Source organism: Lipophrys pholis, assembly GCF_963383615.2.
Source record: "Lipophrys pholis genome assembly, chromosome: 22".
In the NCBI taxonomy this organism is placed as follows: Eukaryota; Metazoa; Chordata; class Actinopteri; order Blenniiformes; family Blenniidae; genus Lipophrys; species Lipophrys pholis.
Window position 1 is genome coordinate 646,248 of NC_137644.1, and position 13,418 is coordinate 659,665.

A 13,418-nucleotide genomic window follows, 5' to 3' on the forward strand; every position below is an offset into this window, starting at 1 on the left:
AAATATCTGGTTTTATTGCACTTTGTTTTTAATGCATCTATAAAACACAAACCACCTTTTTACTATTTATATGTTTTCATAGCGTGTATGACTCCCACATGAAGCAGCAGCCACACAGGGCGGCTGGCAACATCAACCTCACCTTCATTAAGTCATGGTCTTTTTATTTTCACTGCTCATAGAGAACCAGGTTCACCGTCACTGAAAGGTGAATTAACATGAATTATGAATGAAGGATGAATCTACAGTTTGGTTTGGTTTTAAACTAGTCATCATTTCAAAGTGGCTTATTCATAGGACACATGTATATAATGATAATAATAATAATAATAATAATAATAATAATAATAATAATAATAATAATAATAATAATAATAATAATAATAATAATAATAACAATAATAAAAATAATAATAATAATAATAATAATAATAAGGATGATGAGGATGATGATGATGATGATGATGATGAGGATGATGATGATGATGATGATACATTTGCTAATATTATTTTTAGGACCATAATTGTAAAACATTTTGTAATTTAATACAAACAACATGTAGTGACCACTATGACTGGTTGTAAATTGGAAGCATATTGCACATTTCTTCATTATGTCTCTTTTAATATAAAATATAATAAAAAATAAAATCAGTGCAAACTAAAAGGTAGACTGAGAACGAGCATCACAGCTAACGCATGCATGCAGAGATCAAAGATCAAATAGAAAATAAAGTCCAGTCATTTGTTCCATTTTTGCATGAAGAGCTGATAATGCTGGACGCTGTAAGCAAATATGTCAAAAAGATGTTCACATCTGGAAGACAGCCTGGAAATGTGCATTCGGGGGTTTTGAGTTTAATGGGATCCATTCTGGAAATCAAGGGTTCCCACTCAAAATGGAGAAATCCAGTATTGCTGCTATCTGCATTACACATCTGGATATCTGGTCATAGCTGTGGTTCTGTTTGACACAGAAACACAGAACCATGACCTTTACCCTGGTACACATCTGCCCAGCCGATTTGATTTGGGCCCGTTTACACGTTTTTGCATTTTTCTTTTGAAAAGGTTTTGCGTTTGCACGCCACTGTTTTGATAATGATGTCTGGTGACATGGAAAGAGCAGAAATGCTGAGACGGATGCAGTGAGCATGCTGGGCCACGAGCTGGCGCTGTGGTTTGTTTTTGAAATGAAACCACACACACAAGCACAGGGAACAATATATATTTGACACATTATAAAAACATTAACAATGTCCCTACATGGACATTCCAGTTGGGTTGTTGTTACGGTGACTGCCAAAATAAAAGTACGATGTCCAGGAGAATATGCACTGGGAGTCACGACACCACGGAGGAACCTTGGCTCTGAGTGGCTCTACTGAGCATGTGCAGAAGTACTGTTCATGATGGCGGTAGTGTGCATGCACTTCAGCCGGGTTTAATAAAGAAGGGAAGGAGCGTTTTTCAAAAGGTTGTGTTTCCTGTGGAAAACACCAGCACCATTGTCAGACGCCCAGAAAGCGAGAGTCTTCCATTTCAGGTGGAACTGTTGTTCTTCACAAAACGAAGGTGAGCATTTAAAATCGGCCTCGTCAGAATGTCTTGTGCCTTCGTCTTTGACAGATCAGACTGTCCCACAAACTGACAGGGGTTTGATCTTTGTGCTTTAAGCTGTGGTATGTGAACGTGTAAGAAGTTGCTCTCACTGTGTTTCAGTCAACCGGGTTCTCCTGGTGCTGCTGGTGGTCCTGGTGTGTCTCCTCCTGCACAATTCGCTGCTCAGAGCCTCCAGCCGGCCCACGCCCACAGGTCCTGCTCCTGCTCGCCTGTCTGAAGACCTCGCATAAGATCAAGAAGAAAAGTTCAGCTCTGACGTCAGCCAGTTAACCTCACAGCAGGCCACACCCCCTCACATTAGGCCACGCCCCTCACATTAGGCCATGTTTCCTCGCAGTAGGCCACGCCCCCTCACAGAAGGCCTCGCCCCGTCACAGCAGGTTATGCTTCCTCACAGTAGGCCACGCCCCCTCACAGAAGGCCTCGCCCCGTCACAGCAGGTTATGCTTCCTCACAGTAGGCCACGCCCCCTCACAGAAGGCCTCGCCCCGTCACAGCAGGTTACGCTTCCTCACAGTAGGCCACGCCCCCTCACATTAGGCCACGCCCCCTCACAGTAGGTCATGCTTCCTCACAGCAGTGCACATCCCTCACAGTAGGCCACACCACTCACAGCAGGCAACGCTCCCTCACATTAGGCCACGCCCCCTCACAATCGGCCACGCCCATTCACAGAAGGCACACTTTGATGAAGCGGCGTTTTAACTTTTCAACGACACAGCTTATCTCTCTCTTCCAATGCTTTCAGAAATTTCTCTGAACTGTTTCAGGAATAAAAGAGAAAGTTTGTGTATGTTAGTCAATTAAAAAAATTACTTTTTATTAGCGTTTTCACAGTTGTTTTTTTTAAATACAAAAAAAATGTGTATAAAGGGATGAGTTGAAAAGTAAGTGGATCATTCAAGATAATGCATGTTGGGAACCAGAAAAGACATAAAGACAGTATCAATTGAGCCCAATCTGCTTCTACATTCGAAGTAAAGTCCATGATTGTCCGTTGTCTTTCCCACCCGATAGTGAAAACTTAATTCAAAACACAACTAAATAAGGAACACAAATAAAAAAAACTTCATTGGACTTGAAAACTAAAACGTAAATAGTTAGGTAAGAGAAAAACGACAAAGAAAACAACGGAAGGAGACATACAGGAAAAATACGGGGGTTGGTCTGGTTTTAGACTTTAACTGCAGGAACTGACAGCTTTGAGTGATGCGTTCAGGTTCACCACGTAAATCCGCCATCCCAAATGTTACCGAGCTGCAGGGCTCATACAGTAGCAAGGTTACAGTGCTGTGAGGGGGCGTGGCCTGTCGTGGGGGGGCGTGGTCTGCGAGTTCAACAGCTTCTTCACTGAATATGAACTCTCCTGCTGAAAAAGCCTTTTCTCCGGCAGCTGGCTGTCGTCATCGCTTCTTTTGGAAGTATGCCTTTAACCCTCTAACTAACTAACTAACTAACTAACTAACTAACTAACTAACCCTCAAAATCTCAGTAATCCTCCCTTAAAGAGTTTTGTACAAAGCTAAACACTTCCAATCATCCTGGACATTGTTTCCATTCCAGTCTGATAGTAAAGTGCTTTTGCTTGATGTTTTGGTTTTGGTGGTATAACTTTAAAAACAGCATAATTTTCCATTTATATGTATTAATATTTTATATATTATATGTGTTGATAATTGCAAACTTGACGCAAATCACATAGTTTCTGCTTTTAAATAGATGATAAATGAAACAATGTTTAGTGATATTTGTGGAGAATATGTTGTAACTGAAGTATTACTGGAGCTGTCTGTCATATGACACATTAACTTCAGAGAACACCAGATTATAGAGCATCTTCCTCCCACCAACTGATGTAACTTCAGTTTGCATCGTATCATTCTGCTTGTGGAATGTTGTACGTCTAACTTCTGCCACATTCACACATTTCTGCTCGTGATTCGTCTCAGATCACAGGAAAGGTGGCGTCTCCTCGCTGGAATCATCAGGGACGGACGACGTCGTCCCCGTCGTCATCTGTGCGTCGGAGGAGCGTCTGGGCGCTACCATGGCAACCATCAACAGCATCATCAGCAACACTGAAGCCAGAGTTTTCTTCTACATCGTCACTCTTCGAGACGCAGTCAAACTTACCAGGTTTCGGTCGTCATGGAGACAGTGATGAGGTTTGTGGGACGTTTGGACCTTTTCTTTTCTCACCTCAGCGTTTGTTTTCTCAGGAGATACATCGAGAAGACGAAGCTGAAAGGCATCCGGTATAAAATAGTGGAATTTAACCCCATGGTGCTGAAAGGAAAGGTGAAGCCCGACTCGTCTCGGCCTGATCTTCTACATCCGGTGAGGCTGACGAGTCTCTACACACACGAGAGGCAGTTACTAAACAATGCAACCTCAAAGTTTCTGAAAAAATGTATATATATTTCTTTCTGCAGCTTAACTTTGTCCGCTTTTACCTACCTCTGCTCGACATCCACCACAACAGGGTGATATATTTAGACGACGATGTCATCGTTCAGGGTACGTATATGACAGTGATGTGATGTGGACATCAGATTGGTGTTTTTAAGTTACCGCATAGTTTCTAATAGAAGAGCACCCCTCTTTTCCAAAGCTGTGGAACGCAGAGAAAGAACAAACCTCACTAATTGGGGGTCCCCTCTCAAAAAATTTAAAAAAATCAAATGAATAAAAATAGACCTTAAAAGGAGCATTCTAATACATTCTAGACTATTAAATACTACATTGTGGAGTACTAAATAGTAGGAGTGTAACAATACACCAACCCACTTATTAATAATACAATTAGATCGATGCACAATGCCAACACCGACTCACATCGTAATCTATAAGATACGCCTTTATTTTGAAATTCACGTAGTGCGTCTGTACGTCAGTGTCACCATTTCCTGCGCACTCTCGCCGCCTTCATACAACGTGCACGGTGCGTCATGGCTAGCACGACGATACACGCTCACCTTATGGAAATAAATCAGCGGTATGGAAGAATTTCGGATTCCGACGGGAAGACGGCTCAACAGACAAAACTCAGTGTCAGTGCGAGTTAAAATACTCTGGAAACGCAACGAACTTGACCGGACACCTACAGAAGAAGCACGGGCTCGTCACACATGCTAGCTCCGCCGTAATCGTGTCTGATGTCTCGGCAGCTTTGTCCAGGTTCTTTCCACAAACGCTGAGCTGGAGAAGAGCGATGAGGATCCCAGGAGCCATTTCAGATTTCATTTGTAAAGATATGAGACCTGACAGTGTTTTATTGTTGCACCTTGACTGTTTACACTGTTTATTTAATGCCGGACACCTGAAAGACCTTAGAAATGAAATAGTCAAATCATATTTCAGTTGTTTTTTGAGAGTTGATAAGAATGTAAATGATTGTATGAGATGGGCTCATGACATCACATCATATCCATCTCAGGCTTGTGAATCAAATTGAATGGAAATCGTATCGTGACAGACTTTGTGATATCGGCAAATATCGTATCGTCGTCCAAACAAATCTACATCGTATGGTATCGTGATGAAGCTGGTGATTTACTCCTCTAGTAAATAGTACATTGTGATCTAATGTGATAAATTGTTCGACCAGTTGATACTGAACAAACCAAACGCCAAATATGATATGAAAGAAACATTGCTATAAAAAAGCGCATAACTGAACCAATATAAAGATGTATATAATATATATGCATCTATACACATATTTATAATATATACAGAGATGTATACAAAATAAATACTCAATAAAATTGTACTTCAGAACAGTGGCATTTCTAGATGTAAATATTTGGTGGGGTGAGATTTTATTTCAGGTCTAGTGACGCCACTGAATTCCAAAGTAAAGCGGGTGCACAACCTTTTAGCCACAACATTATGACCACCATATAGGCACTGATCCCGTCAAAATGTTGAGCCTTGGAAACAGCAGATCGAAAAAAAAAAGAAGAATTCAATAAAAAAAAAAAGAATCATCACTGACGGGGTTCAAACCAGGTTGCAATGTCAAAGACGGCAGCTCAGCCACTCCGCCACAGTAAAGCTACGAACTCTTGAGATTCTTAAACGTGTTCCTCACACTAGATTGTAAATTGTGTATTGCTCATTTACTATTATAAATATATAGTTATACAGTTACATATTACTGTATTGCTTGTGCGTTAGTGTAGCTTGCTGTGGTGCGCGGACGCGTCCGGTGAACTTCCCGCTGAGCTCCGCTCCGCGCGGCCGTAAAGTAAGCGAGGCGTCTCACTGTACGGCGACCCTGGCGCGTATTGCTGCGCTGCAGCTGACGTCGTCTGTGTCGTGTGCAAACCAGTTTCCTCCCTCAGTCCCACACTAAGTCCCAGTCTGTCCCTCTGTGTGAAACAACCTGCTGTTTTACTAGCATAAGCTAACGGGGTGCCGCGGGCCGATTGTAAACAAGGAAGTGTGCAAATTGCCTGTGGGCCGCTCCCCCCTGTGATTCGAGCTCTCATGCCACTGGTCTCTCCCTCCAGCTCTGTCCTCGGTAGGGCGACCTGCTCTAGCAAGAACTGCAGGATCATGGACGGTCTGTTAGCAAAAATGCACCGGGCTATGGCTACACACACCAGACTGGCTAACAGTGGAGCCATTATGTCCCTGTACCTCCGTCACCTGTCTCTGCAGCTACATGATGGTTCTCAGGGATCCTGCTTTGTGGATGAGTTCCAGTCTGCTTCTTCATGCCTCTCCTCCATGATGCAGGAGCAGGCAGTGGCTTCAGGCAGAGCTTTGGCTTCACTTTGGGTCGCCAGACGCCGCCTGTGGTTGTCTCAGTCTCAGCTCCAGCAGGGGGTCCAGACTGTTTTCTGAAGCTACCAGTGGATCCTTCAGCTGTATTTGGAGCCGACGCAGCTAGAATGTTGCAGCAAGCTCAAGAAAATCGCCGCTGTGCAACAGCAGTCTCCGGTGACCTACGTAGGAGGACAAGAGGTCCGAGGCAACCAAGAGCCTCAGTACCCAGGCCAACACCACATGTCCCACAACGGGGACCAGGGGACCTCAGGCTTGACCTGGAGGCCTCTCGCCTTCGCAGTACTCCCCGTCAGGGGAGACGGGGACGTCCCACTACTAGAGCTTGGGGGTCCTCAAAGCGTCCCCCTCCATCCTGACAGTTCACGGAAGCTAGCCAGCCAGTCTCTACTGTTAGCCCAACGCAGAGCGGTATGGCTAGCTCTGGGTGCGGACCTGTGGGTGGTGAAAACTATGTCCCATGGCTACCGCCAACAGTTTCTCCGCACACCGCCTGTAACAACGTCAACCACCTTCACCGCAGTACACGACCGTCAGCATGCTCATATAGTACGAGAAGAACTGAAAAGGAATAATAGAGAAAAAAAGCCTGCATATGCAGCCTGTCCCAAGGTGCCTGTTGAGAACAGGCCTTTGTCCACAGAAGTCTCTCCAGACCTCAGTGGTAGTTTCTCGGGGACTCCGCATGGCCCTTCGCTGGTGGAGGGACTCGGCCAATATAGCAAAAGGGAGTACTCTAGGTGCCGTGATCTATCTCCAGCTAGTCTTTACCGATGCATCTCTAATAGGCTGAGGTGCTGTGCACGAAGGTTGCACGGTCAAAGGGCTCTGGACTGGCCATTGGGTAATCCAGTACACAAATGTACTGGAAATGAGAGCTGTCTCCCTTGCACTTCGGCAGTTCCTGCCAAAGTTGAGAAGCTACCACGTCATCGTCAGGACAGACAGTACCGTGACTGCAGCATACATCAACAGGCAGGAGGGCTAGGTTCCCCTACCCTTTGCAAGCTGGCAACCCAACTGTGGCAGTAGGCTCACCCACTCTTTTAGATAGATAGAGCGATAGATAGCCTTTATTGTCATTATACAACATTGCACAATGAGGTTCTCCTATATTCAGTGCAGGATCACAACTCACATAAAAACTTAAAATGGGTTTAAAGTCTTTCACATATTAAAACGTTTAAAGTCTTTCACATATTTCACATATTTGCTCACTCAGAGCTGTACATGTGCCAGGACTGTCAAACACAGCAGCGGACATCATGTCAAGAGGGGGCCCACATCCGGGGGAGTGGAGCCTCCATCCTCAGGTAGTTGAGGAGATCTGGTGTCGCTTCGGCAGGGCAGTCGTCAACCTGTTTGCTTTGAGAGAGTCGACACATTGCAGACTCTTCTTCTCTCTCAGGAATGACAATCCACCTCTGGGATGGGATGCTCTGGCACATCAGTGGCCCAAGGCTCTGCTCTACGCCTTTCCCCCTTTTGGTCTTCTCACACCCCTCCTCTAAAGGATCAAGGTGGACAGAGTAAAGCTGCTCTTAGTGGCTCCCCTGTGGCCCCACATGCCATGGTTCTCAGAGATTCCACCTCTCTTGGAAGGAACACCATGGGAGCGTCCACTTCTGAGGGACCTACTGTCTCAGGCCAGCGGATCCCTGTTCCACCCCTTCCCCGCAGGACTCAGACTGGTGGTCTGGCTCCTGAGAGGGACAGGCTTCTTGCCTTAGGCATGTCTGAGCCTGTAGTCCAGATGATGCAGGAAGCCCAGGCACCCTCCACCAGAGCTGCTTATTCGTACCGTTGGGGGACTTCACTGCTTGGTGTGGCGCACGCAAGGTGGATCCCTACTTAGCCATAGCTCAGGAAATCCTGCCATTTTTACAATCACAGCTTGGCGCAGGAAGGTCTTCCGTTACCTTCCGAGGTATGGTGGCAGCGATCAAGGCTGCCTACGGTTTTATCCGAATTCCAGGAATCAGGTCTGAGCGCTCTCCTACCAACTTTGAGGGAGACCAGGAAGACCAGTGCCTGTCTATGCTATGCTCAGTTAGGGTTCTGGCAGAGTACATCCAGTGCACAAGGTCATATAGAAAGACCGATCAGCTTTCGTCTCCTTTGACACCAGCAAGATGGGCAGGCCCCTGTCAAGAGCTAGATTGTCCCACTGGGTTGTGGAAACAGTCCAGCAGACATATGTGTGCTCATTGGTAGAGCATGAGACTCTCAGTCTCAAGGTAGAGGGTTCATGTCACCCGGCCAGCTCAGTAGGTAGAGCATGAGACTCTCAGTCTCCAGGTAGAGGGTTCATGTCCCCCGTCCAGCTCAGTTGGTAGAGCATGAGACTCTCAATCTCAAGGTAGAGGGTTCATGTCCCCCGTCCAGCTCAGTTGGTAGAGCATGAGACTCTCAATCTCAAGGTAGAGGGTTCATGTCCCACGCTGGGCGCCACCTTCCCGTGGGCTCTCCACCTTCCTGTAGGCTCTCCACCTTCCTGTGGGCTCTCCACCTTCCCGTGGGCTCTCCACCTTCCCGTGGGCTCTCCACCTTCCTGTGGGCTCTCCACCTGCAGGAAGGTTCTTAATGGTGCAATGTGATCTGGGTGACGGTGTTCAGACTGACATCCCCACCACCCGGAGAGGGAGAAGAGGGAGCAGATGGCTGGATATATCAAACGTTATACCAATATAACCGTACATACATAATGAAACAAAAGAGAAAATAAAAATTTAATAATAAAAAAAAAACAAAAAAAACGGGGGCTGTCAGGCAGGCAGAGATTCCAAGGATTTGCAGTATTCCAGATAGGGGCCCCGTTTTATATCGAATAGATCTTTATTGCTTTTAGCTGAGAAAATAATTTTCTCCATTTTAATGACTGACAAAACATCTCGTCTCCACAGAGATAATGAAGGCACCTTAGAAGAGTTCCAACAAAGCTGCAGCAGCCGCTGCCTGCAGTGCAAAGCCTCACGCTCGTGCAGAAACTAAGCTAAACTCACATGGCTCGGTTGGTAGAGCGGTCATCTCCCACTCGGAAGGTTGCATGTTCAATTCCCATCTCTGCCTGCCCACATGCCAAAGCGTCCTTGGGCAAGACACTGAACCCCACTGAGAGGGAGTGGTTGGTGGTGGTCGGAGGGGACGGTGACGCACAATTGCAGTCCCTCCTCCGTCAGTCTGCTCCATACGTAGTTTACCACCATCCAGTATGGAGGGAATGAGTAATGTGTCCAGAAAAGGGTTATAGAAACCCAATGCATTGTTATTATTAAACTCTAATCCAGCCTGAAAGAGCATAAAACACAAAACAGCCATAATCTTGGTTGATAAATGTGCCGACGGGCCGACGTGACTGTGGAAATAGAAAAAAAACCTCAGACGTCACGATTGGTCAAAAACTTTGCGGAAAAGTTGCGGGGATCAGTTAAAGTCACAGGCTGCGATAAAATGGTGGGGGTCTTTTGAATTTGCGAGTCGTGAAGTCCACTGAGTGAAGGTGCTGAGCTGGCCTCTCTGCAGTCCACAAGTTCAAGAGAGCAAAGCTGGAGCCTCATGACACACCTGCTGAGCAGCGAGGAACCATCGTCACACAAGAGAAGCACCATGTTCTCTCCTCCTGCTTACAGACAGTCGGTAAAAGAAGAGGAACAACTAAACATGAACCCATCACGTGGGAGATGTTGTCAGTGTCTCTGAACCCAAAATGAGCTCATATTTACCATGAAATGATCAAATGTCTCAAAATCAACACAACACAGATTTTATCTAATAAATGTGTGTGTTGAATTGATGTTGAATTATAACAATAATATGAGGTTATGACCTTGCTTTAGGGACATTGAATGGATCTATTATAGTTATACATGGCGGGTTTACTTTTCTTTAAAAGGCAATTCAACTATTTTTTGACACAATTTTCATATAAATGTCTATTTTTCCTGTGGGAATGTTTTTCAGGTGAAATCCAAGACTTGTTCAATGTGAGACTGAAAGCAGGACACGCTGCTGCTTTCGCCACAGACTGTGACCTGCCCATCACACACGAGATGGTGCGCAGCATCGGCATGCAGGTTCAAGGCTTCAGCATTCACTTCACTGCGTTTCATAGTGAATTCACAAAGAGTTCTAGAGCTAAACACTTAACGTGAGTGACTTATGTTGACCTGTGCTGTCCTCTTTGCGTTCAATAGACGACCTACATGGGCTTCCTGGACTTCAGGAAACGGGAAGTTCAGGATTTGGGCATCAACCCCAGAGACTGCTCCTTCAACCCCGGGGTGTTTGTAGCAGACATGAAGGAGTGGAAGAAACAGAAGATCACCAAACAGCTGGAGAAATGGATGGAGGAGAATGTCAGGTGGGAAAGCACTACAGTGAAACCTGTGTGCTTAAAGTAATGAAGTTTAAGAATGGCGGCTTTATGCATGCTTGCCGTTCAAATCGTAAGTAAAATTAAATGTAATACAAGATTTAATATATATAAAATGTAGTATTTAGTACCCCACAATGTAGTATTTAATGGTTCACAATGCATTAGAAAGCACCATTTAAGTCTATTTTTTTTAAATCTTCCCAGGGGAGGCTTTTTGCTCCATTTCTTTAAAGCTTTTAGATATTTACTTGATTTTATTTCATGATTGTATAGTAATAACAAAAAAATATTTATTTGCGTGCTGCAAAAATAAACCAGATGAGGCATTACATATACCTCACCTCCAGTGAGTGGCCCAGTTGTTTGTGTATTTTCTTAGTATTTTTCCACATGTGGCCCTTAGTGAGAAAAGTGTGGTCACCCCTGGTCTAAAGTACCAGTACTAGAGAACACAGGTATTTGAACGCTGGATTGAAGTGAGATACTTTTACAAGGTAACCGCCGGTTCTCACCGATTAGAAACTCTTCCCCCTTTTCAACAGGGAGAATTTATACAGCAGTGCCATGGCAGGAGGTGTGGCGACTCCACCCATGCTGATCGTGTTTTATGGCCGCTTCACCACACTGGACCCCCTGTGGCACGTCAGACACTTGGGTAAGACCTCCTGCAGTCCAGTCTGAGACCAGGCCCCACAGGTATGACGACCGTTCATGGAGCTTTGCATTCAGGCTCCGTTAGAAGCACGAGTCACTTCAAAGCAGACTCTGAAGTGTTTTCAGACCCATTTTAAAAGGAGGACTCAATATGGTGCATATTTTACACAGTAAGACCCTCAGGTCAGTTTTCTAAAAGCTTTCCTGTGTGTGCAGGCTGGAGTCCAGATGCCCGCTACTCAGACGGCTTCCTGACAGATGCGCGCCTGCTGCACTGGAACGGCCCGTTCAAACCGTGGAGCCACCGGACCGTGCACTCGGGCCTGTGGGAGCGGTGGTTCATCCCGGACCCCTCCAGGAGGTTCACTCTGACTCGAGTCGACAGCGGTGGCTGAAGAGCGCCGAGGCGTTGTGGTCAGAGACTGAGGAGTGGTGTGGCGTTGAAGACAGTAGAAGGGTGTGTTGATGCTGCGGAGCAGTGGAGCAAGGAAGGAACGTATTGGCAAAGAGTTTAATGCTCGTGGCATGAGACGTGTGGAAAGCTGTGAAGATCAGAGACAATAGTGAATAATGACAAAGAAGACTAAAAAAGTCTTTTCCTGCTCACTGAAAATAAAGTTTTAAATTTTGCACACAAACTCTGTAGTTTTGTATTTGTCAGGAAAAGTACCTCATTTAACTGAAAAACAAGCAGAAGCTGAAGCCGAAGCCGAAGCAGAAGCTGAAGCAGAAGCTGAAGCTGAAGCTGAAGCTGAAGCAGAAGCTGAAGCAGAAGCTGAAGCAGAAGCAGAAGCTGAAGCTTGCTTCTTGTGTCTGGAATCAACTAGGCTGCTTGTTCAGTCTGCAACTTTATCCAGAAAACAACTGGTTCTATTTTGTGGAGCTCAAATCTCCTACGTCCTCTAAACGCATCACAGCAGTAACTGCATCGCTCACCTCTGATGGAAGCTGGACGCTGCTATTGGTTTAAATGTTGAGTGACAGGAACACCAGCCAATCGGATTGTGATGTTATTGACAGAACGCCCCAGGGCAAGCAGAGTTTCTAGTGCTGGTCTGGGTGTCGTCATTGAAATGAGCTTCACTGATTGGCCCATGGGCAGGTGGTGATGACGCGCTGTTATTATCTGACGTTCTGGAGGTGATGGCGGCGAATTTAACATCTAGATCAGGTGATACGATGGCGGACCTGCTTCTGGACCTTTTTCAAGGAGCTCGTTTGAAGAAGAAATGGAAACTGTGAGGAAAAGAAGACCGAAGACTTTGAGCAGCTTTTTACTGTGGAAACTACCGACACTACGACTGGGAGGCAGCGAGCTGGAGCTCAACAAGCTGCTCTGCTGCTCATGGTGACTCTTCAGTAAAGCTGTTCTGCTGGTCATGGTGACTCTTCAGTACAGCTCCAGAAGCTGTTCTGCTGGTCATGGTGACTCTTCACTAAAGCTCCAGAAGCTGTTCTGCTGGTCATGGTGACCCTTCAGTAAAGCTGTTCTGCTGGTCATGGTGACTCTTCACTAAAGCTCCAGAAGCTGTTCTGCTGGTCATGGTGACCCTTCAGTAAAGCTGTTCTGCTGGTCATGGTGACTCTTCAGTAAAGCTGTTCTGCTGGTCATGTTGACTCTTCAGTAAAGCTCCAGAAGCTGTTTTGTTGGTCATGGTGACTCTTCAGTAAAGCTGTTCTGCTGGTCATAGTGACTCTTCACTAAAGCTCCAGAAGCTGTTCTGCTGGTCATGTTGACTCTTCACTACAAGCTCCAGAAACTGTTCTGCTGGTCATGGTGACTCTTCAGTAAAGCTGTTCTGCTGGTCATAGTGACTCTTCACTAAAGCTCCAGAAGCTGTTCTGCTGGTCATGGTGACTCTTCACTAAAGCTCCAGAAGCTGTTCTGCTGGTCATGGTGACTCTTCAGTAAAGCTGTTCTGCTGGTCATAGTGACTCTTCACTAAAGCTCCAGAAGCTGTTCTGCTGGTCATGG

General features: G+C 45.7%; 1 protein-coding gene across 4 annotated transcripts in view; it reads left to right on the forward strand.

Moving 5' to 3' along the window:
• The window catches only part of glt8d2 (glycosyltransferase 8 domain containing 2), a 19,416-nt gene extending 7,338 nt beyond the window's left edge, over positions 1 to 12,078 (forward strand). For 2 of the 4 annotated variants that reach the window (XM_080491663.1, XM_080491664.1), the window contains 8 exons: positions 1,723 to 1,815; positions 3,573 to 3,759; positions 3,843 to 3,960; positions 4,056 to 4,140; positions 10,375 to 10,487; positions 10,608 to 10,774; positions 11,332 to 11,444; positions 11,660 to 12,078. In XM_080491663.1, the coding sequence (XP_080347789.1) occupies positions 1,723 to 1,815; positions 3,573 to 3,759; positions 3,843 to 3,960; positions 4,056 to 4,140; positions 10,375 to 10,487; positions 10,608 to 10,774; positions 11,332 to 11,444; positions 11,660 to 11,838 (1,055 nt within the window). In that variant the 3' untranslated portion in view covers positions 11,839 to 12,078. The remainder of the gene's footprint in view (positions 1 to 1,722; positions 1,816 to 3,572; positions 3,760 to 3,842; positions 3,961 to 4,055; positions 4,141 to 10,374; positions 10,488 to 10,607; positions 10,775 to 11,331; positions 11,445 to 11,659) is intronic. The other 2 variants (XM_080491665.1, XM_080491666.1) reach the window with 1 other exon arrangement.
• Positions 12,079 to 13,418: the final 1,340 nt, after the last annotated feature.